The 25,385-nt window shown below is 35.4% G+C and overlaps 1 protein-coding gene across 1 annotated transcript; it reads right to left on the reverse strand.

Moving 5' to 3' along the window:
* Positions 1-14,360: 14,360 nt before the first annotated feature.
* LOC130673418 (uncharacterized) lies at positions 14,361-15,805 on the reverse strand. The gene is made up of 2 exons (XM_057478409.1): positions 14,654-15,805; positions 14,361-14,552 (listed from the first exon to the last, which is right to left on the reverse strand). The coding sequence occupies exons 1-2, from the start codon at positions 15,188-15,190 to the stop codon at positions 14,523-14,525; spliced, it is 567 nt and encodes a 188-aa protein (XP_057334392.1). The 5' UTR covers positions 15,191-15,805; the 3' UTR covers positions 14,361-14,522.
* Positions 15,806-25,385: the final 9,580 nt, after the last annotated feature.

The following is a 25,385-nucleotide window of genomic DNA, read 5'->3' on the forward strand; positions in this document are numbered from 1 at the left end:
TTTGGACCGGTTTTTCTAGGCACCCCTGCAGGTTACCTCCCCTAACTTTTCAGGCCCAAATTTTCCAAAGAAAACTCCATCATAGGTCCGCCTAGTCATTTTGGAATCATTTTTCTCGGAATATATTCTTTATACATTTCAATCATATGTTCGGCTTATATTTTGTATATATTTTTAATATATTTAGTTTATATATCATTCTTCGCATTTTATATATGCACCTACTATAATCTGCATTTATTTCTTTTAGAAGTACCTACTTATATTTTTAATATAATTCAAATATACGTCACATATATTTTGGTTATATTTAATTATTATATTTTCCTTATAAACTAAATATATTTTACATATATTCACAATATATTCTATCAATTATATTTTAAATATAAAGCCAATATATTTTGTATATATTTCTTTAAGCTTTTACTGCCTTTGTGATTATCCATAAAAAATATATTATACATATAACTTCATTATATTGAACATATATTTTATATATACGAAAATCGGCCAAAAGTTATATATTCCATATATATTCTATTTATATTTTTTTTATATGTAGCATATATTCGCTTATATTTTCAGTATATTTGACATATATTTTTGTTATATTACGTTTATATATGATTTATATGTAGAAATATATTTTTAATATATTCAACATATAAATTTTTTCCATGGGGGATTGCATCGTTAAAATGTATGAGTAACCGTTAGCTGATGTTTTATTCGGTACCACTATATCTAATGCTACTTTATCCCAAATTTCTGCGGATGTATCAGTAATTACCATCGGTTGTTTTGTTTTAATTCTTACTAATTTCTTTTTCTGACAACTGATACATTTTCTAACAAAATCTTCAACACTTTTTTTAATATTATCCCAAAAATATCTTTGTCTAATTCTATTGTAAGTTTTAGTGACACCTTTATGACCTGCCATTGGGGTCTCGTGATTTTCAGCCATTATCTTTTGTCTCTCTTCTGCTGGAGTTATTATTATTTGGTCTCTACAAATGATTATTTTAATATCGGTTCCTTTAAATGTTTTAGCTAAAATACTTTTAATTTTTGACCATACAGTTTTGGATAAATTACTTCGTCCTTGAGAAACACTAATTGATTTTAATTTTGATTTTTCCATATATAATTTAAAATTTTTAAAAGCTTTACAATAATCTTTTTCGGTAGCTACATCTGTGCTGTTACTTTGAATAACTAACGCAAGTACCTGTTTTTTATGTTCCCATTTTGATTATTTGACCTACTTTATAATCAGCAAATGGACTCAAATTGTCTCTAGTCTCTATTATATTATCGTTACTAAAGTCGTTCGACATTACTGAAACTACGGATGAATCATCGTCAGAATCTATTTCTTCGTTAGATAAATTATCGTTTGCTATTATAATCGCATCGTTGTTTGAATTGTTTTGGTTTCCGTCTGAATTTAATTGTGTCAAATTTTGTCGTGTATCTACTTCATTATCAGATGAATTTATTTGTTCGAGTTCGTCAAAATTTTGGTCGTTAAATGAATGTGTTTGTTCTATTTGTTCAAAATTTTGGTCGTCAACTGAATTTATCTGTTGATCGGAATTCAGGTCGTTGAATGAATTCATTCGTTCAGGCGATTTTGAATTTTGGTCGATAGGTGAATTTAGTGTAGGATTTTGTGATTCTCTACGTGAGGTAGTTTGTTGTGAATTTACTGGGCTTAGATTTTCGTTTATGATTGACAATCTATCATTATTCCGTTTATTATTTAAATTTTGTTATTATTTGTTTGTCATTCTTTTAATTTGAGAAGGAATAGGTTTATTCTTATTAATTTTTGTATTTCTCTTATCTGTTTGAATATTTAGGTCTGAATGTGTGGATGTATTTTGTGTTCGTACGTTTGGTGATAATGGTAATGGAGTATTTGTGTTTTTGTGACTTTTAGGTGTCTGTAGATTTAGAGATTAAGGTGATGGTGTTAAATTACGTGAATTTTTACGTTTTGGAGAATTTATATAAGACTACCCGAAATCTGTCAAATAAGAATCGTCACTTAAACACGAAGGGTTATATTTCATGAGTTTTTTTCTCAGAGCTACCGCATCATAAATGTCTCCTGATGACGATGATACATCAGAGTAATCAGGAAGATTTATTGATTTATCTGATTCTGGATTTGATAAAACTTTTAAATTTAATTTAGAATCTTTATTCATTTTCGTTTTTTCGTTAGATTTATTTATAGGATTTGAATTTTCATTAGAGTTTAACTTGCTTTTATTTTGATTAATTTTATTTATTAAATTGGATTTTAGTTCTTGAGGATTATTTGTATTTATTTTGTTATTTTTATTTGTACTGTAATAAACTTCGCTAAGTGATTCAGTACTCGAAAATTTTTCATATGGATTATATCGTCTGAACTCAATTCTTTTCTTTTTTGAATTTTTATTTTTACCGATATATCCGTTTTTATTATTTTTACCTAACCGCCGGTCGCTAGGGTAGCTAATCCTATTGCCGTCGCTAGTGGGTTTGACGACTGGGTCTCTAGGCCCAACCGCTTAAGTTTTTGACTCAAGAATTTTACGTTTTTCGACCGAATCCTTTAGATTGACCGCTTGAGTATTATGCTCAAGAATTTGAATTTTCGAATTAATTTTTCTAACTCTGTCGAGTGAGTTAGTTGCAATTTTATTTTTATCGCAAATTATTTTATCATTTGTAGTATTTTCCTCTGAACTTAATTTATTTTTATTATAATTTTTATTATTATTTTTCAATTTCAATTTTTCATTTGAGCTGCTTGACTCTGAATTTTTATGATATTTAGTTTTCTTTTTAATAATTTTACCATCGCCTGAAAGATCTGAAGTCCTTAATCTAGCGATTCCTGGCTTACCGGGTCGCCATTTAATTTTAATAGGATACGTTTCACGGTTTTCGATTATTAGATTACGCGATAAAGCGTCCGCGTTTGTATTTATTTTTCCCGCCTTATATAACACAGTGTGCTCGAATTCTTTTAGCCGTTCTCTCCATCTCATTACACGCGATGTTGGGTCATTCATATTATTTACCCAAACTAGTGGTCTGTGATCGGTGACAAGAGTGAACTCTCTGCCATAGAGATACGGTCTAAAGGTTTTCATACCGAATAAAGCTGCAACCATTTCTTTTTCTGTGGTTAAGTAATTTTTTTCATGTTAATTAAGCACAAGAGAAGCTGTTGCGACAATTGTATCTTCGCCAATTTTACCCTGTGAGAGGATTGCTCCAACTGCGTAGTTAGATGCATCGGTCGTTAATATAAATGGTTTCGAAAAATCTGGATATTGCAATATTGGAGCTGTACATAGTTTATCCCGCAAGGTTTCAAAAGCTACCTGATGTTCAGGCGTCCATGTAAATCTTGCGTTTTTACTTGTAAGATCAGATAGGCACTTAGAGATTTTTGCGAAATCCTTGATAAATCGCCGATAATAACCAGCAAGTCCGAGGAATTCTCTCACTTGAGTCGTACTTCCGGGTGTTTTAAAACATTTAATTGCTTTTATTTTATCCGGATCAGGCTTGACACCGTCGGCAGATGTAAGATGGCCTAAATAGATTACTTCTTTTTTTAAGAATTCGAATTTATCGGCTTGTAGAGTTAAATTCGCACTTCGCAAACGTTCGGCTAATTTATTGAATTTAGTGTTGTGTTCTTCTAGACAACGTGCGTAAATAACGATATCGTCTAAGTAAACAAAGAGATCAGCTCCTTGTAACCCGCGCGAGACCAAATCCATTAACCTTTGGAACGTTGCTGGAGCATTTTTAAGTCCAAATGGCATTCTATTAAACAGATAATGACCATGAGGAGTTGTAAATGCTGTTTTGTGTTTATCTTTAGAATCTACTTTCAATTGATGAAAACCGGATTTTAAATCAAATACTGAAAAATAAATCGCACCACCTAATTGATCAAGAATATCATTTATCAACGGTAGTGGATATGCATCTTTAACAGTTTTATCATTTAATTTGCGATAATCAATTACTAGACGCCATCTTTTATTGCCTTTAGAGTCAGCCTTTTTGGGTACTATCCATAAAGGAGAATTATACGGTGAGGTCGAAGGTTCAATTATATCCATTAACATTAATTCCGTTATCTGTTTTTCTATTTCGTCTTTCTGTGCAGGAGGGTGTCTGTATTGTCGAGTATTTACAGGAACGTCATCGGTAGTAGGTATAGTATGGGTCGCTGTCTCTGTCGCACGCAGTGGTTCTCCCGGAATGTGGAACAGGTCAGCGTATTTCTCTACAAGAGAAACTATTGCTTTACGCTCTTCCTCATTCAAATGTTCTAAACGCAAAAGTTTTAACACCTTATCAACACGATTTCCCCGCATCCGAGTACTATTATCGTATCTATCCATGTCGTCTTGCGTCAAGCTAGTATCCTCGTCTTCGCTTGTCCCGAAAGGGTACAGAGGAATTACGGGTACTTTTACTTTAACATCTTTATCGAGAGTATTAATTGCGTACAAATGAGCGATACCGTTATTACTACTTACTAAAGCTTCGCCTGCGTAAATACCGTTTTCAAATTCAATACGGGGTGTATAACCCTCTTCTAGTTTACTATTTACTCGATAAAAACATTGCTGTTTTCGTACGAGCTTTTAAAACGACCCTCGCAGATTTGAATCACGGTGGAAACACGGTGGGTTTGTTCCATTTTACCACTGTGATTACGCGGTGTATCCACCGTGATTACACGGTGGCTTGACCACCGTGTATACACGGTGTTTCCACTGTGATTACGCGGTCGATACACCGTGGAAACACGGTGGTGAAATAGCACAAAGCCACCGTGGAATCACGGTGGATACACCGCGTAATCACAGTGGGAACACCGTGTATACACAGTGGTCAAGCCACCGCGTAATCACGGTGGGAACACCGTGTATACACAGTGGTCAAGCCACCGCGTAATCACGGTGGATACACCGCGTAATCACAGTGGATACACTGTGTATACCCGGTGGTGAAATGGAACAAACCCACCGTGTAACCACAGTGGATCCACGATGTTTACACTTTCACGGTGTTCCCACCGTGATTCAAATCTGCGAGGGGAAATATTCTCCTTCTGTCAATGATAGTTGTAAATTATTTAAGCGTTGAAATGTTACCGTATTATCTACTAAATTTATTATACCGCCGTGTTCTCGTAAAAATTCCATGCCGAGTATGCCCGTATAATCTAAAGGAAATTCGTCTGGTATTACATGGAAATAAGTATTTTTATTGAAAATTTCTATTTTTATTCTACCCAAAGTGATAGCTTCAGAGACACCATTTAATTTATAACAATAAAATTCATCAATTAATTTTTTATATTTTACTTCTCCATATTTAATCAAATTTAAATTACACCCGGTGTCTATTAAAATTTTTCCATGACTAGAGATTATATCTTTAGATCTAAGCATAATCGACGTGGGCTTATAGTCAGTTGCTATAGCACCTACGGGATAAGTTTTTGTTGGTAATCTTAGTTTGGGTGTGGTATCTGGCGTCGCGCTGCTACATTTCCCATCGGCGCGCCTGTACGAGGAAACGTTTTGTCGATTCCCGTATTCGTATTCTGATTTGAATTTAACCCGTCACATTTTCCTTCGTTGTAAATTTTTCTACGGCAATTATTAACTGAATGACCACCCGGGAAAAAATGATCAGGCCTGACCATGCCTGTTCATGTCTGAGGCGTTAAATACACTCAGGCCTATTCATGGCTGTTCATGTCTGTTCAAGCCTGACCATGTCTGTTCATGTCTGAAGCGTTATATGCGTTCAGGCCTGATCATACCTGTCCATGCCTGTCCATGTCTGTTCATGCATGTTCATGTCTGTTCATGTCTGAAGTGTTAAATACAGTCAGGCGTGATCATACGTGTCCATGCCTGGTCATGTCTGTTCATGTCTGAAGCGTTAATACAGTCAGGTCTGATCATGCCTGATCATGTCTGTTCATGTCTGTTCATGGCTGTTCATGGCTGTTCATGTCGAAAGCGTTAAATACAGTCAGGTCTGATCATGCCTGATCATGTCTGTTCATGGCTGTTCATGGTTGTTCATGTCTGAAGCGTTAACTACGCTCAGGACTGATCATACCTGCCCATGCCTGGTCATGTCTGTTCATGTCTGAAGCGTTGAATAATCTCAGGCCTATTCATGCCTGGTTATGTCTGTTCATGTCCGTTCATAGATATAAAATTTTTTTGACCAAGAATCTATCACGTATAACCCGGGAAAAAAGGATCAGACCTGATCAGACATGAACAAGCATGAGTCTTGAGGCTTTCAGTACTTGAAGTTCGTACGAGACCTATTTTTCAACTCAATCTCTTAGGTCAACAGGTAACGAGGCGAACTTTCAAGCGCAAGGTCCACGGTTCGAATCCTAGACACTCCCATATTTTTTATTTTTTTTTTCATTTTTATAGAAATAATTATATATAATTGTATATAGTTATGCATAATTATATATAATTATATAGGACCATTTTTTATATTTAATTGTTTTACCAGAATGGGCATGAACAGGCATGAACAGACCTGATCAGACCTGAACATGCCTGATCAGGCCTGGTCATTTTTCATATCTGATCAGGCCTGAACATTTTTTCCCGGGCATTCATATTTCAATAGCTACACTTTAAAATATTTTTATTTGGATCTGGTCTTAGTTCAGTTTTATTTTTATATATTAAGGCTCTACATTCATCAATATTATGGTTATTTCTTTTACAAAATTTACAGAATTTAATGATTTGTTCTATTGAAAGATTTTTATTTTCCCTCGCAAATTTGAATCACGGTGGAAACACCGTGATTCCACGGTGGCTTGGTGCTATTTCACCAGCGTGGTTCCACGCTGTATCCACCGCGTGATCACAGTGAAAACACCGTGTATACACGGTGGTAAAGCCACCGTGGAATCATGGTGGATACGATGCGTAATCACAGTGGTAAAATGGAACAAACCCATTGTGTTTCCACCGTGATTCAAATCTGCGAGAGTTGATATTTATTTTGTTTTTCTGCGTAATTTTGAGTGTTATTATAAGAATTCTGACGATAATTATTTCTATTACTATTGTCCCGAGTATTTCGAGGGTCAAGTTTGTTATCTAAAGGAATATGATAATAATCTTTACTATCTTTTTTTGCTTGGGAATCATATACTTTGAAAAAGTTGTCAACATTTTTCATTTGTTGTAGTTATCTTTCTACTTTTTCAGCAGATTTTGTCGCAGATTCGAGGTCTGGATATTTATCCTCTTGTAAGAAAATAGCAAATTTCGGGTGTAAACCTGACATAAACGATCGAATTGAGGTTTCTTTAGCTAGCGTAGCTTTCTCTATTTTAATTTCCCCGTCGGCATATTCGATTTCTGATAATGTACTTTGTAAGTGTTGGCTTACTCTGTAATTAAGGGGTTAGGGGTACTCAGGGGTATGAAAAAATGATGATTTTCAATAATTTTTTTTTTGTAGTTAATTACTTTATTTGACAAAAATAAAAACATAGCTTTATTAGAACACGTTTCGATTTGACTTCACGAAAATTTCAAAAAAAAAAATTAATAATTCAAAAAGTTATCGCTGTTTTTGTAGAGCCCGTTCCTCCCGAAGTCCTTTGCGGTGATCATCATAAGTCCTTGGAGATTCATCTAAAATCAATCGGACAAGAAAAATTAGTTTTATTAATAGATAATCTTGTGCCTGATCGAAGCTTTTTTTTTTTTTTTCGAAATTAACAAAATGGCGGCCTCAGGAAATTTTTTTCAAATTTTCGAGAAAAAAACCGACAGTTTATTGTTAAAAAAAAATCGAAATTTTTGAAAAAAAAAAAAATCCTTCGATCAGGCACGAGTTTTTAATGTATTTCAAAAGTACAATAAATTTTATTGAAATCTACCGAGCAGTTTTTAAGTTACAGTGATCACCAGTTCAGAAAACATAGTTTTGAGAAAAACGCATTTAAAGTTTTGCTATGGATTTATGTCGAATTATAAGAATTATTTAATAACTTACACTGAGTCATCTATTCCTGGACCATATAATAGCTCTTCAGCCGACATAGCAGCTTCCAAAATATCGATTTGCTGGTGCCTACGTTGCAATCGACCTTCTCGGGTGTTATCATTAGCGCGCTTATCTGCTACTTTGATACGTGCAGCATCCATTCTTTCTGCATACCGATGAGAATTAGGCCCACAATTAAGTCCTAGTGTATTCATCAAGACTAATAATGAATTTATACCCTCATTAAATATACACATAGCAACGTATGCAGCTATTTGTACGATAGTAAAACTAGTATTTACCGTTTTTGGGCATATTTTCCATACTAGTTGGTTAAAGCTTTCATTATTATTCTGATTGAATCCACCTACACATCTTGAAAGTAAATTTTCATTACTAAGATCTTCGTATATAGGCTTGATAGCTTTTAAAACATCAGAAGGTAAAGGAGAATAATCGTGAGAAAAGGTATCAAGCTCTCCTCTTGCTTCAGCGCGCTGGTAAGAGCACCAAGATTCTTCGCCTTTTGGACACATATCATGATTCGGTTTTTCATCACTCGAGCCGTAGTGATAAAAGGTTGCCATTATAGCAGATTTCATATTTTCAACAGGAAGGAATATATTCATTTCCACAGTTATTACATGCAACTACAATTTTGAATCCCAGCCCACGTGTACTTGCTGTTTGAAACACTACATTTCCATCACATTTTTTACATTTTATAAGAGCAGAAATTGCAGTGAATACCTGAATAAAATTTATTATTCGAAATTCAGTACTGCTGTCTTCAGGTACATCATCTTCAGTGTTTTGTTTTAATTTTTTAGAAGATGTACTCTGAATACTTTCATCACGTTCGGCTGTTTTCGGATTAAAAACATTCTTTCTTTTGACTGAACGCGACTTATTAATTTTTTCAGAACTCCGAAGTTCTCTTGAAACCTTTCTAGAATCACGTCCCATGGTTAATAATTTAATTCACTTGAGAAATAATTTATCACAAAACTATCGACTGATCAGTGCAACGACTACAGGTATACTGGCAACCAAAAATTATTTTTCAGTTCTTGTACTACCTACAAATTGTGAATATATGTAGAAGGATATATATATATATAGAAGGATATATATATTTATATATCCTATATATATATATATATATATATATATATATATATATATATATATATATATATATATATATAATAATAAATACATTAAAATGGGGAGATATTCATGACAATGAAACCCGAAAGGTCGGTTGCTTGCAGCTGTTTCTAGCTACCTGCTCTCGAATGCCACGTAGCACCCGAGCGTCCTTTGGTCATTGTTAAATAACTCGAAAAGAATTTGTCGGATTCACTTCAAATTTTCACACAATATTTTTAAAATATTATACTTTAAGAAAATGCAAAAAAAAAAAAATCGATTTTTTGAAAATTCTGACTACCCCTAACCCCTTAAAGTCTATGACGCGTTCGTTTAGGTTTTGTCGGAAATTGTCAAATTCTTTCATCCACAATGAAACTTCTTTACTATGTCGAAAATGTAAGTTCAAGAATGAAATGAAATCGTCAATGTTTGTCGGGTCTGAATTGCTAACCCTTTTTAAAGGTTCGCCTTTACATTTGGTCTGTAATAATTTAACTAGAAATTCTTTGTCAATTTCGTCTGTAAAAAGTTTCTTAGCGTTTTTGCATGCTTTAGTGAATGATTTTATCGGGTAACCGTCTTTTGTACCGTCAAAGTCTGGAATAGTTTTCAAAAAGTCTTTATAATCTATTTTATTTCTTGTAATCAAATTTTTTGTGAAGTTAAGGTTTTGAGGAGCTTGGTGTGAAGCACCTACGGGTGGATTTTTTTCGAAATGTGATTTTATTTGATGTGCAATGGCTGCTTGACAATTACCTTCAAATTTCTTTTTCATTTCTTGTTTTTCTGCTATTAATTGTTCGATTAGCGATTTTAATACTGTTACTTCGTTCTGGGTCTCCATAAGGGAGGTTTCCATTTTTTCAAAACTCATTTTTATTTATATATAAATATTTAAAAGACAGAGGAAAAAAAAATTCAACAATATAATTGACTTACCACTTAATTGAATATACAGGTATAAGCTGCTGGTGCGCTGGTGATCGTAATTGCTGCTGTCGTTGTTATCGTTGCCGTTGATCTCTCTGCTAGTGTTGTCGTAGTTTTCGTTGATGTTGATAATGACGATATTCCCAATCGCCGTAAAAAATAATTTTCAATTTCTGGATGATTGAATGGTGCTCGTAGAAAATATTTTCAATGTATATATTCGTTGTTATTATTATATATTCATGATCTCTTGATGTTTCTTGATTTTTATTTTGTTTTTAAAACTCTCACTTTTATTTTGTTAAAAATTTATTTAAATTTACTTCAGCTTTATTGTTTATTTTTTTATTAAATTCTTGATATTAGTTTTTAATTTTTATTTAATTTTTGTTAATTACTTTTGTTTAAACTCTGCGATTTAATTTTGAATTTCAATTTAAATTTTCACAATTTAATTCTGGTATTAAAAAAAAATTTTCGAAATTTTTACTTCAAAAATATGTGTGTTTAAAAAAATTTTCTGTTTCTAAATTTACTCACTGTGATGAAAAATTTTCTGAGTTACAAAAAAAAACAATTTTCCGGATTTTTGAATTCTTCGTTTGAAAATCACCAGGCTACTTCGAGGCTGTTCGAGTCCGTCGGTGCCACCAATTTTAATTATATATAGTTGTTACGTCCTGGGGTCGTGTCGGCTTGTGATATGCCGGCGCGAATTATTTGAGTTGGACGTGACTGTAGATCTTCGGATACGGGGTAGTTCTCGAAAGCTCGAAATAACTTGGTCGTGATTTAAAGAATAAATATGTTTGATTTATTTATATAAAATAGAATAGTCGAAGAATTTGGATGAAAATACACTTGAGTTTAACAATTACTATTTGACAAATAACTTCGTGTCAAAAGAATAATATAATTTAATTAAGCCGGGAGTTTACTTGCGTGTTATAAACCGCACCACTATAATTTCTGGTTGATGTGAGCGAGTGATGCATTGGGCATCGGCTTTTTATATCTTTACATGAGCCAACATCCTAGAGAAAAGTGGGATAAGGTTTTAGGGCCTTATTCCCAAAAAGAGGGAGTTTCGTTATCATCATTCGACGCGGATGCTGTTGCGTCAGCAGTCGGACGATGTTTTTCAATGTTTTCACTTTTTCGTGGAAAAACTAATTTCACTTTTTTATTCTTTTAAAAGTCATTATTTGTCGTACAATTATTCTTATCTATTTTTATTCATTAACATTCTTTTAGAGGAATCGTCGATGATGAATAAATATTCTAATGCATTAAAAATATCTTATCTATTTGACTATTTTTTAGATGCATACTTATTGATATTTATTATAAAGAAAATATATTATTATTAATAATTCCATTATTTAAATATATCGATTTGGCGTGTCTCAGGTCAGTCTATTATTATTTAAGATTTAAAAATTGGCAGAGCCATCTGATGAGCAGGCTGGGACGTAACAGTAATACGGAGTAACATGTTCATATCTGTTTTTTTTTTTAAATATAGCGCACACAAGAATTAAACTTTCTTTGCATTTCAAGCTGTTGTTGTGCAGTTATATCGCTATTAACTGCAGCACAGTAATCAAAGATAGTCCATATTAAAATGATAAAAAGTTTTTTCCTTGCGCGTAAATTAAAAATGTTGCCATACATTTTTAGGTAGATTTTTTTAAAAATCTAACTATTGTATTTGTCCTCATGGTCGATTTTTCAAGGGATTTTGTCGTAAACTATCATAATTAGTTGAGTAGAGTTCAAAAATACCATTCGTCAAAAAATTTATAGATGTATATATATATATATTTATGTAATATAACGGACTTTTGAGGACACGATTGCGTCTACAATTCTTATCCGATCTTAATGAAATTTTTCACACTTATTTCATGTGTAATTACCACGGTTAAGTTCGAAGATGGGCCGAATCGGTCAATTAGTTTAGAAGTTATGGCTGTTTGAAATTTTTACGATTTTTTGAAAAAATCAGTTTTTAATCACTTTTAAAGTCCATAAAACTTTAAAACTAAAATTCATAGAGAATTTCTGTAAAAAGTATTTTAAAGCTTGACTAATAAGCTTTGATTTATGACCTTAAACGTTACATTTTGACCATCTCTTCCAATAATATGATAGATTTAAAAATTTTAATGGAATCAAAAAATGTCGAAAATATGGTTTTCATTCCACATAACTTATGCTTGTCCCATTAATAATCCAGTTTCGTCAGCTGTATTTTATTTTGCACAAAATAACCTGTAAATTTCACTGCTATTTTGTATTTTAAAAGTAGTTCTTTTATTATTTATGATGTATCAAATGTACCCTAATCTCTATGATTATAACTGGTCTTGTCATTACGATAGCACCCACAGTTCTTATCGGATCTTAATGAAATTCTTTACACTTATTCTATAGCAGATTATCTTGATCAAATTCGAAGATGAGCTAAATCAGTCAATTAGTTTTGAAGTAATAGTTGTTTGAAATTTTCACGATTTTTCGAAAAAATCAGTTTTTATTCACTGTTGAAGTTCATATAACATTAAAACTAAAACTGATAGACAATTTCAGTAAAAAGTATCATAAAGCTTGTTTAGTAAGCTTTAATATTTGACCTTAAACTTTATGTTTTGACCATTTCTTCCAATAATTTGATTGCCTTGAAAATTCTAATGGAATCAACAAATGTTGCAAATATGGTGTTCATTCTACATAACTTATGCATTTCCCATTATATTACGATTTGGTCAGTTGAATTTTATTGTGAACAAAATAACCTGTAAATTTCCGAATATTTTATATTTTAAAAGTATTTCTTCAATTATTTATGATGTATCAAATGTACCTCTAATCCCTATGATTATCACTGGTCTTGCCATCGTAATAGCGATTACAATTATGATCTCATATTAATTAAATTTTCTATACTTTGTTTACGCGAAGGTTAGTTTAATACATTACCTATATAATGTTTTGTCAAATCAACTATCTGAAGTTCTCTATCGAAAATAGTCGTTGTCTTTTTTTACCCTCACTCTAAGAAAACGAACCTAATATCATATCATGTCTATACACTAAAATGTATCACAAGATATGTATGTATTAGGGTGGTCCGTTTTGAACGACTATTTTTTTTTTCGCTCCCACTGAAAAATATTGTTGTAGACATTGAAAAAAAAATTCTCTGAAAGTTTTAGCTCTTAATTTTAATTCTAAGTACTTTACATTTGATTTTGAAATTTTCCCATTTAAAATTGTAAAATGAGCGAATGCTCTGTGGGATTCTGGTGTAGGTGTGGTTAATTCAATAACTAACAATTAACACAAATTACAGATAAAAGAATAGATCTTTATTAAACAATATGTACACTAAAACTATGAGAAAAATAGCGAATGCAACTACAAGATACGCGATAGCGAATGCGACTGTAAACAAATACGCGTATAAATTCGACACGTGGTCGGTAGCGGTTAATAACGCGACAATTAATTTATAATTAATAAGACGCGAGCAACAATTCAATATATACTCAATAATTAGTAGCCTTGATATACTAGCTAATTATTGAGAATATTTAAACAGAGATTTAGCGAAGCGGTTCAGACTTATATCACACTAGAGATATATTTTGAGCGAAGCGGTTGGATGGATAGCTGAGTTTGTACTGCTCGATGTAGATTAGGAATAGACGTCGTCTTCTTCCTTCATGGCTGCTCGGTGGTGACGTGGCAGCATGGCTGCAGTAACGAATTTTCCCATTGGCTTAAAAGCGCGCCAACAGGAAATAGTTAGTCGCCAATTTCTCTGATTGGCCGGCTGGTAGCGGGTTCTCATGCCAACGTGGCACGGTCATGAGTAAGAAATTGCAGGTGTCGGGCCCAGATAGCGAGTGACCCGGCACTATTCTGACATTCAAGTCAGTAGCGAGTTCGGCTGCTCCCGTACGTAGCGAAAGTACACGAAGCTTTTCAAAATGATTAAGCTCGTGACTGAACATTCTCCCCAGCGCTGGCGACGGTGTCGACAGGATTGTCTTCTGGAGAGTGAACTGGTAGCACACAGAAATTAGCGATTGGTAGCGTAAGACACTCTTGCACCAATATCAGCGTTTTCCCAAGCACGTAGTGTTGCTTTAAGCATATCGTGCAGCTGTTGATAGGTAGGAAATTCATTGGAGAGTCCCAGCGAGGACATCCACTCCACTCGGAGATCTTCAGGCAAGCAATGTACAGTCAAGCGAATCAGAAAGGGATCTGATTCATTGATTGGAACTCCCAAGGCAGCGATAGCGTCTAGCGATTTTTTGTTAGCGAGCAACAGAGCGTTCAATTCAGCAGCGGAGTGACCAGTTAGCGGTTGCCTGTATAACAAACCATCGATGTGCATGTCGAGCAATCGACGTGGATTTGTGTAGCGAGTAGTCAGTAATTCCCATGCAGGTTGGAAGGCGTCATCAGTTACCTGTAAATTGGCGAGTAGCGAAGCGGCTTCACCTTTTACTTGAGTCTTCAAATAATGCATTTTTTGTGACCCAGTTAGCGAATTTTCACTGATGACAAGCGACGTGAATAGATCTTTGAACGAATCCCATTCGTCATAATTGCCTTGGAACGTTGGCAGCTTAATCTTCGGCAAGTTGGTCTTGTGCGCACCTCCAAAGTAAGCGGTTTGATCGTGATTGATAGCATGTGCATCATAAACACGTTCTGGAGCGGGTTTAGCAGCGCTGAGTCTCACCAGGAGCTCAGTGTACACTTGACTAGCGGTACCAAAAGCGTTACCTGTATGGTATTCATTTTCAACGATCTCTGGGATATCATCAAAAATTCTCTCATGAGTTGTGTTGAAGCGAGTCCACAAATCATTCAAGAAAGCGAGTTCAGCGTCAATAGCGGGTGCACCTTGAGTAGCGAGTACGGCGTCGGTCAAGCGGTTGGACATATTACGCATCGTGTCGATGCGGTTCATTTGAAGAGCGACTTGGGCTTCGGCGGCCATCTTGATTACACGTTGCACACAAAATGGACGCGATGAAAGTAAAACCGACGCTAAGTTTTAGATCGTCTAAAAAATAAATGTCTTTTTTACACCGGTGTGTAAATTTGATCACCACAGGCAGCACTCTAGTAGTGCTCAGCAATGCCCATGGCACTTAGCGATTTTCACTGCACAATTTTCACTGCACTTTTTACTCACAATTTTTTCGACTTTTAATTTGTAATAATTATTAATTATTGAACCCACACCAGATCCGGCTCGAAGGACCAAAATGTAAAATGAGCGAATGCTCTGTGGGATTCTGGTGTAGGTGTGGTTAATTCAATAACTAACAATTAACACAAATTACAGATAAAAGAATAGATCTTTATTAAACAATATGTACACTAAAACTATGAGAAAAATAGCGAATGCAACTACAAGATACGCGATAGCGAATGCGACTGTAAACGAATACGCGTATAAATTCGACACGTGGTCGGTAGCGGTTAATAACGCGACAATTAATTTATAATTAATAAGACGCGAGCAACAATTCAATATATACTCAATAATTAGTAGCCTTGATATACTAGCTAATTATTGAGAATATTTAAACAGAGATTTAGCGAAGCGGTTCAGACTTATATCACACTAGAGATATATTTTGAGCGAAGCGGTTGGATGGATAGCTGAGTTTGTACTGCTCGATGTAGATTAGGAATAGACGTCGTCTTCTTCCTTCATGGCTGCTCGGTGGTGACGTGGCAGCATGGCTGCAGTAACGAATTTTCCCATTAGCTTGAAAGCGCGCCAACAGGAAATAGTTAGTCGCCAATTTCTCTGATTGGCCGGCTGGTAGCGGGTTCTCATGCCAACGTGGCACGGTCATGAGTAAGAAATTGCAGGTGTCGGGCCCAGATAGCGAGTGACCCGGCACTATTCTGACATTCAAGTCAGTAGCGAGTTCGGCTGCTCCCGTACGTAGCGAAAGTACACGAAGCTTTTCAAAATGATTAAGCTCGTGACTGAACAAAAATACATAGGAAAGTTGGGATTTTTTTTTTATTCTCTATAACTCAGCCGCATTTTAAGTTATCGGGTCGCCGTTTGCGGCATTTTTTAGGTAATTTGATACTCTTCAAAAGTTTCCTTAATAGTTTTACTCTGACTTTAATTGTTTTTTCTGTATCGGTTCTGAAAATAATTTTTTTAATAATAATTTGGGTTTTTAGTTGATATTTACTTAATAACAAAATTTACAGAAAAAGTGCAGATAACGATTTTTTAGGAAATTTTATTCGCTACAAAAAAGGTCCTCTTAGTTAAGTAGCTCAAGTTCTCCGTTCACGTGATATAGGGATTTTAGTAATTTTGTAAATAAAATATTTGTCAAAAAATTCCACCTAATGCTATTTCATTTCAATTTTAAATCAATAAATAATTTTCCTTTCATTAATTCAATCCAGTCATTAAAATCAAAAGGGGTCAAATTGATGAACTTCGGAAAAATTTTTGACAAATATTTTATTTACAAAATTACTAAAATCCCTATATCACGTGAACGGAGAACTTAAGCTACTTAACTAAGAGGACCTTTTTTGTAGCGAATAAAATTTCCTAAAAAATCGTTATCTGCACTTTTTCTGTAAATTTCGTTATTAAGTGAATATCAACTAAAAACCCAAATTATTATTAAAAAAATTATTTTCAGAACCGATACAGAAAAAACAATTAAAGTCAGAGTAAAACTATTAAGGAAACTTTTGAAGAGTATCAAATTACCTAAAAAATGCCGCAAACGGCGACCCGATAACTTAAAATGCGGCTGAGTTATAGAGAATAAAAAAAAAATCCCAACTTTCCTATATATTTTAAATGGGAAAATTTCAAAATCAAATGTAAAGTACTTAGAATTAAAATTAAGAGCTAAAACTTTCAGAGAATTTTTTTTTCAATGTCTACAACAATATTTTTCAGCGGGAGCGAGAAAAAAAAAATAGTCGTTCCAAACGGACCACCCTAGTATGTATGTAACTTTTTATATAGATTAATTGGAAAATCTACCTTCCATTTCGGCTGCCGAATGGCCTTTTTAATTGAGCAAGCGTTCTCATACTTCTATAACATACATCATTTACTTGTTGAGACCAAGATAATTTATCATCTAAGATTACTCCTAGGTATTTTATTGATTTAGAGAAGTTAATTTCTATAGAATCTATCTTAATTTTAGGCACTAAATTACGTAATTCATCGTCAACTTTAAGTACACTTCCAAAAATTGCTGCTTTTGTTTTACCGGCATTTAATTTTAGACCATTTTTGTCGCACCATTTATTAATTAATTTAATTTCATCATTAAGACTATTAACACAGTATTGAATTTCGTTAAGTTTACATTTTAAATATATTACTAGATCGTCCGCATAAAATAAATCACTAGAGTGTTTGAGAAGTAAACCTAAATCCGATACATATAAAGAATATAATAATGGGCCAAGTACACTGCCTTGACCTTAGCGGATCCGTATACACCGTGTAAACTTAGTGTAAACTCGATATATACCTAGTGTCAGTGTAAATTAGGGGTTTATTTAGTGTATACTCGGTGAATATTGAGTATACACCAAATACACTCAACGTTTACACTGAAATTACACGGTGTATATGCGCACGATATACACTGAGTTTACACCGAGTATATACTAAAAAAAATTTTTGAAGTCCTCAGAACAAATGTTGTGAAGAAAATTTTTTTGAGAAAAGTTGAAATAAAAAAAAATCAAATTTTGAAAAAAAAATAAAATTTTCAGAAAAATTAAAAAAATATATACACATAAGGTAAAAGACCCTCTGTTGACCATGACCCAGTTTCTGACCTTTTTAACTTTTTCTAACTTACTTAAAAAACTATAACTTTAATAAGAAAATCGATTTTTTCTTAATTTATAGTAATCTATTCTAAACCTACTTGATGGCAATTTAAAAAACATAGAAATTATTAACTGAATAAAAAAAAAATGATTGCGTCGTAGGTGACTGAGGAAGCCATTTTTTAGGTGTAGTGTAGTCTAAGCAGTTGACGTTAAAAGGTGCAACAATTGAATCTGTGCACTAATTATCATGTCAGTAAAAAAATTTAATTAAAAATGTATGGATAGATCAATATTTAATCAAAATTTACTTTAATATCCGTATAAAACATTAAAATGAGTTTTGTTGCTAAAATTTGAGGGTTGATAACTAGGCTCAATTTCAAAGGTATGATGAAGTTGTTGACCGTCAAATTCGAACCTACTACGAACGAGGTTATCTTTTTTATTACATGTCTATAAAATGTAAAAATAACAATATTTATAGTTTTATTAAATTATTTTTTATATTACAGGTTTAAATTTACATGATATATTTATTTTTATAAATAAAAGATCATATTTAGATCTTGAAAGTATGTTTTTGGAGTGATAAAATGAAGGAAAAAAAAATAAACCAGAGTAGTTTTAACAAATGTTTTTAATTTTTTCATTTATTGTTTTATAGCATGACTAATTATTTATATTTTAAATATTAAAGAAAAATATGTATTTGTTATAAAAATTTTTTTTTCCAGTCACACTTAAAAAACTTTTGACTTGCTTACAGCACTTGGAAATTTTTACGAAAATGGGACTTGAAAAAAAATTTTTGGTGTAAACTTAGTGTTCAGACGAGTAGTCTGCCGGTTGATTGATTTGTATTGAAGCGAAATCTTACGTAGGATTGATGTGGTGGCCTTGAGAAAGGCCGATTTGGTCTTGAGAAAGACCGATTTGGTCTTGAGAAAGACCGTTGGTTTGAGTTTACGTTAGTTGCAGTGAAGAAGTCCTGAGAAGAACTGGTATGATAAGCTTTCTTACTTGACCCGGAGGTCGAGTTGGCTAGCGCTGAAAAGTACTAGTCAACTTGCTGGAGAGTTCTAAAAAGAACTATTTGGTTTTGAGATGGAGCTGGAGACTAAACAAGCTTGCGCACTTGAGTAGTTTGTAATAATCTGGATCGCAATAGCCTTGCACGCTATCAGTTGAGGTATTCTTGCCAGTCAGACTGCTCAAGAATAAATGCGCTGCCGCTCTGATCGTCCCTTCTTTTATACCCGAGAGCTGGGTTCGAGAAAGTTCTCCGCGGAGTGGGAGGCGTCGGTATCTGCGCTCCAATGAGAAGTCTCGGAGTCGAGGAGAAAGGGAAACCTTAAGAGCTGACCATTGAGACGTCGGGTAGTGAGGTGGGAGAAAGACTCGGATCTGAGGTCCGCGAGAAGTTAATGTCGTAGGATGCTTCTCCATGGTCCGCGTAAAGTTGATGAGTTACTTCCGAACATTTAGCGTATACTCAGTGTATATACGCCGCGTATACACCGTGTATATTTGGTGTATACTTAGTAGATAGCGATCCGCTAGGGGAGGTACGCCATTTAAAATATCATTCCAGTTTGATTTATCATTAGTATTATTATTAATAACAGCCTGAAATCTGCCTTTTAAATAGGATACAACCCAATTTAAAACTCCATCGCCGAAGCCCCTAGCTTTTAATTTATAAACCAAAATGTCATAAACAACCGAGTCGAATGCTTTACTGAAATCGAAAAATACTGCAATTGTAACCATCGATTGGTCTATCCCTTTTCTAATGTCATCACTAAATCTCAGTAAAGCATCCTGTGTGTTCATGCCGATCTTAAATGCAGTTTGATACCTATCAATAATGTCATTATCTGTTACAAATATCAATGGTTGACCGTACACACATCTTTCAAGCGCTTTCGATAATATACATAGCAGCGATATCGGTCTAAAATCAGAATAATTGGATGCATCGCGTGTTTTAGGTAGTGGTACAATATATGACTGCTTCCAGGCTGACGGAAAGTAACCAGAACTTAATGAATAATTGAATAAGTCAGTAATGTAATTAAGAAAATATGGAAGTAAAACTTTATATGTTTTTATTGTGAAACCATCTGGACCAATAGCACCTGAACTTAATCTCATGATTGCACTCCTAACATCAACATTGTCCAATTCTTTAAAGTTAAATGATCTGTCACATTTGATTGTACAGTTCTCTAAATAATCATAATCAATGTTGTCACTAATCAATGTTGCACAGTTGACAAAATAGTCATTCAGTCCACACAGATCCAAATCAGGAGGTATTACAGATTCACAACGTCTATTTAAACTGAGATTCCTGAAATCGTTCCAAAGCGATTTAGAGTTTCTACAGGTGTTGAAACGCATATCAAAATAGTTTTTTTTCGCTGCAATTATTCTAGATTTTATTAACTTGCGTAGATTAGCGTACTCTTTATAGGCGAAGCCAGTTCTAGTGAAAATTCTGTATAACTTTGAACGACGACGTTGTAGGTTTTTAATTTCTGAAGTGATCCACGGAGCCGGAGATTCACGAACCAATACTTCTTTAAGTGGTGCAACATTATCAATAACATCACCAATCATATTATGTAAGTTGTTATTCATTTCGTCGACTGACCCAGCGTCTTCAAGAATTGAAAAGTTTAAATTAGCACATAACAGATCGAGTCTGTTGGTGTCAATTCGGTTCCAATTTCTTTTCCATAGTTTTCTTTTATTATTGTTAGGTACTGTTGAGGGGCAAGGTTCATAATGCTAGTATGTTCCAGAAGTTACCAGAATGTGTTAGCTATACTAATGACCATTGCCAATCTATGTATAGTGATTAGTTCTTACCAGTACACCATCCTAAACGGACGTGTATCTTGTATCTATATATATTGTAATATACCTGTAATATACTTAACGTAATAACCACGAATACTAATATCTTATTTATTAATAAACTGCCTGTCCTTATCATCAGGTTATGGGCCCAGGTAACGCGGGTATCCCATTGTAAAGATCAGAGAGTTCGTCATTGTGAGACACTAGGCGTAAGAGCTCAAACAATTTCGGCGGGAAAACCGTTGTGTGCTGTGACTAGCGTAAAAGTTGATAGTGTCGATTGATGGTTGTTAAGTGATCAGTAAAAAATGGCTTTTTCAATTAAAATAGATCCCCTTACCAGAGAAAATTACCGGTCGTGGAAAACACAGATGAAGGGTATTCTAATGAGTCATAAAACGTGGGAATATTTTGTTGGTGAAAATCAAACCCAGATCAGGAACAGAAGATATCGCAGCGTGGGTCAAAAAGGACAGAAGGGCGATGGCGGATCTTGTGATAGCATTGGGGACAGACGAGGCAGCAGCGTACGATGACTTGGAGACATCGAAGGAAATCTGGGATAAGATTAAAGCGACTTATGAATCTGGGGGACCGGCGCGAAAAGCGTATCTTCTGAAAAATCTGACTTTGTCAAAGATGACCGAGTTCATAGAGACAGTGAAAAGACTGCGAGAGGTCAAGCTGGAGATAGCCAATAAGATGTTGGTGATCTTGTTGTTAAACAGCTTACCAGCAAGTTACACAGTGTTCAAGACATCGATAGGAACACAGAAGGAGTTACCATCACTGGACGAACTCAGGGTCAAAATTCTGGAATACCAGGAGGGACATGCAGAACAACATGTCGAGCCAGCACAAGGAGCAATGTATTCGAGGCAAAATCAGAGGAGACAACGTGGACAAAATGGCGGAAAGCCAAAGGCGTCGAGTTCTCAGGACGAGAATTTTCGGCGGGAAGTCGAATGTTTCAAGTGTCATAAGAGAGGGCACATCGCAAAGAACTGCCCAGAAAGAAACAGAAGAGAATACAGTAGTGCGAGAAATGTAAATGAGTCATCGTTAAGTACCAGTGAACAAGCTATGTACAGTAGTAGTGGTAACGCGTGTTGGTGCATAGACAGTGGTGCGAACCGTCATTTTTGTAACAGTAGAAATGTTTAGTGAGTTTAAGCCTAAACATGCAGAGTTGAGCCCGGCAACTGACAAAAACACTAAAATATTGGGAACGGGAAACGTTTCGGTGAAAGTGTCGACGGGTAAAAGACAATTGGACATCGGGTTTAAGAACGTATCATACGTACCAGATTTGAGAACAAATCTATTCTCGGTGGCACGGGCCACAGACTTTGGACATACAGTGACCTTCAGGAAAATTAAAGCGGTAGTGGTAAATAATAATAATGATGTGATCATGCGCGCGCAGAGACGCGGGAATTTGTACTTTATCAAAGACATCAAAGACAGTGTTAACAGTGCCGTAACTAGTGAAAAACTAGGGATAGAAAAGTGGCATGAAAAGTTGGGACATGTAAATGAGCGAGACGTGAAGCTCATGGCCAAAAATAAATTGGTGTATGGCTTGGAAATAAGCGATAGTGAAAAGTTATCGGAGTGCGAGTTGTGCATACAAGAAAAACAGACCAGATTACCTTTTCCCAAGACCAGTGAACAAAGAACTCAGAAGTTATTAGAAATAGTGCATTCAGATGTATGCGGACCAATGCGACACACATCTAACTCAGGGAAGAGATATTTCGTCACCTTCATTGATGACAAGTCAAGATGGTGTCAGATATACTTAATGAAAAATGAATCTGAAGTCCTGGAGAAGTTCAAGGAATACAAGAACGAGGTGGAAAACCAGACCGGGGAAAGGATAAAGGCGTTACAATCACACAACGGAACGGAATATTGTAACGGGGAATTCAACGAATATCTACGGAAAAATGGAATTCGGAGAAGATTGACTGCACCCCACACGCCCCAACAGAACGGCATTGCGGAGAGAAAAAACAGAACACTGATAGAGATGGTACGATGTATGATGCGGCAGGCAGGGGCACCCCCTCACCTGTGGGCCGAGGCGTTAAGCAACGCAAACTATACCAGAAATAGATGTCCGACCAGTGCGTTAAACGGAGAAATACCGTATTGCTTGTGGTGGGGAAAACCCCTCACATGCAAGTGTTTGGAACAAAGGCTTTCGTCTTGGATAAGACGCAAAAGCGCGGGAAACTGGACTCCAGGTCAGTACCAGGGGTACTTATAGGATATGCACTTCCCTCGAAGGCATATCGTGTCTATTTTCCGAAAGATAGATACACGGGATGTGAAGTTTGTCGATCAGATGGGTTTTAAGGGCGAATATAAGGAAATATTTGAAAACGAGAGAAACACTGAGGTAATAGAAGAGCAATGCGAAGAGTATTGTGATGAGCAGTGTGAAGAACTCGAGATGCTGAGCGAAGAGCCGGAGAAGCTCGAACCAGAAACAAAACTAGAGAGACCCCAGAGAAAGAGAGGGGCAACAAAGTCTTGGGAAGGCGTAGAGTTACCCAGCAAGAGAGGCCGGGGACAACCGATGTACATTCGGACAGGATCGGTAGGAAGACCGAAGAAAGTATACGTCACAGTACCAGACGAACAGAGTGGGGATGACCACGAAGCTACTACCGAAAGAGAGAATGAAGGAATAGATGATGCGATGGAAGAAGATGTTTTCGCATATCTGACAGTGACAGAAAATCCGACTACATGGAAACAAGCGAGCAAGACAGAAAATGCAGACTCGTGGAAGATAGCATTAGAAGAAAAGATGCTAGCTCAAATAAAGAACAAGACATGGGAAATCGAAAAGAGACCCAGAAACAGAAAGGCAAAAGAAAAGTCAGATTAGTAGCAAAAGGGTGTTCTCAGAGGCCAGGAGTAGATTTTTTCACCAGTAGTGAGGTCAACGTCGGTGAGGATCATGCAGCGGAATACAACTTGAAAATTCACCAGATGGATATAGTTACCACGTATTTAAACGGTGAATTGCGCGAAAGTGTATACATGGAAGTGCCCGAGTGTATGCATGAGATTATCGAAAAGATAAGTGCGGGTGAACCCATCGGTTTAGGCGGGAAGATAATACGCGACGGGAAAATAATAGAAAACGTAAAGCGCTGGAGAGAGGGCTTGAAAGCGGGGAGTGACAGTGTATGTGCTCTGAAAAAGTCGTTGTATGGGATGCGCCAAGCCGGGGTTGAGTGGCATCGAAAATTAGTAGATAGAATTAGTGTATTGGGTTTTAATGCAGTGCCACAAGACAAATGTCTGTTTGTGAACCGGAAAGGTGACAGTATGATGTATATAGCATATGACATCTTATTAGCTAGTGACGACGAGGCCTGGATAGGTGAAATAAAGAAAGCGTTGTCAAAGTCATTCGAGACTAAAGATCTCGGACTAGTTAAAAGTTGTATAGGTATCGAGTTTGAGCGGGACGAAAAGTCACGTGTGTTCTTGAGACAGAGACAGTATACCAGGGCCATACTTAAACGTTTTGAGATGGATGAGTGTAAACCGATAGACACGCCCATTGAGGCTAAAAGTAATTTAGTAAAACCAGAACGTGCGAGTGAGTCAGAAATGAATAAATATCCGTACCAGAGTTTAATCGGAGCGTTGTTGTATCTTGCGATAACTACTAGGCCAGATATAATGTACGCGGTGAATTATTTAAGTCAATTCAATACCAATTACAATGTCGAGCATTGGAAAGCCGCGAAAAGGGTTTTGAGGTATTTGAAGGGTACGATAGATTACGGGTTGAGATTTGAGCAAACCGGACTAGCTCTATTTGCTGTTGTAGATGCTAACTGGGGAGGGGACTCAACGGATCGTAAGTGATATACGGGGTATGGATTCATTTTGGCGGGATCTGTAATTAGTTGGGAAGCGCGTAAACAAAAAACGGTGGCGCTCTCAAGTACAAAGGCAGAGTATATGGCGGTAGCGGAGGCTACTAAAGAGGCCCTATACTTGAAAGGCCTGTTAGTAAGTTTAGGTATACAGGAAGAATCAGAGACTATCACGATACTGAATGATAATCAGAGCGCAATCAGTATGATCAAGAACGATGTATATCACCAGCGTACTGGGCATATAGATGTAAGACATCATTTTGTAAGGAATGAGTATGCGTGTGGTGCGATAGATGTAAAATATCTGTGTACAGAAATAATGCCAGCAGATATGTTTACAAAAGGTTTGAGTGGTATTAAACACAGAAAATGTGTGAGCAATATAGGTATTGTAAATTAGTGTGTGTGAGCTTGGATTAGTATGCACACACTATATACCTTGAGAGAGGGTGTTGAGGGGCAAGGTTCATAATGCTAGTATGTTCCAGAAGTTACCAGAATGTATTAGCTATACTAATGACCATTGCCAATCTATGTATAGTGGTTAGTTCTTACCAGTGCACC

This window comes from Microplitis mediator, chromosome 8 (genome assembly GCF_029852145.1).
Source record: "Microplitis mediator isolate UGA2020A chromosome 8, iyMicMedi2.1, whole genome shotgun sequence".
NCBI lineage: Eukaryota > Metazoa > Arthropoda > Insecta > Hymenoptera > Braconidae > Microplitis > Microplitis mediator.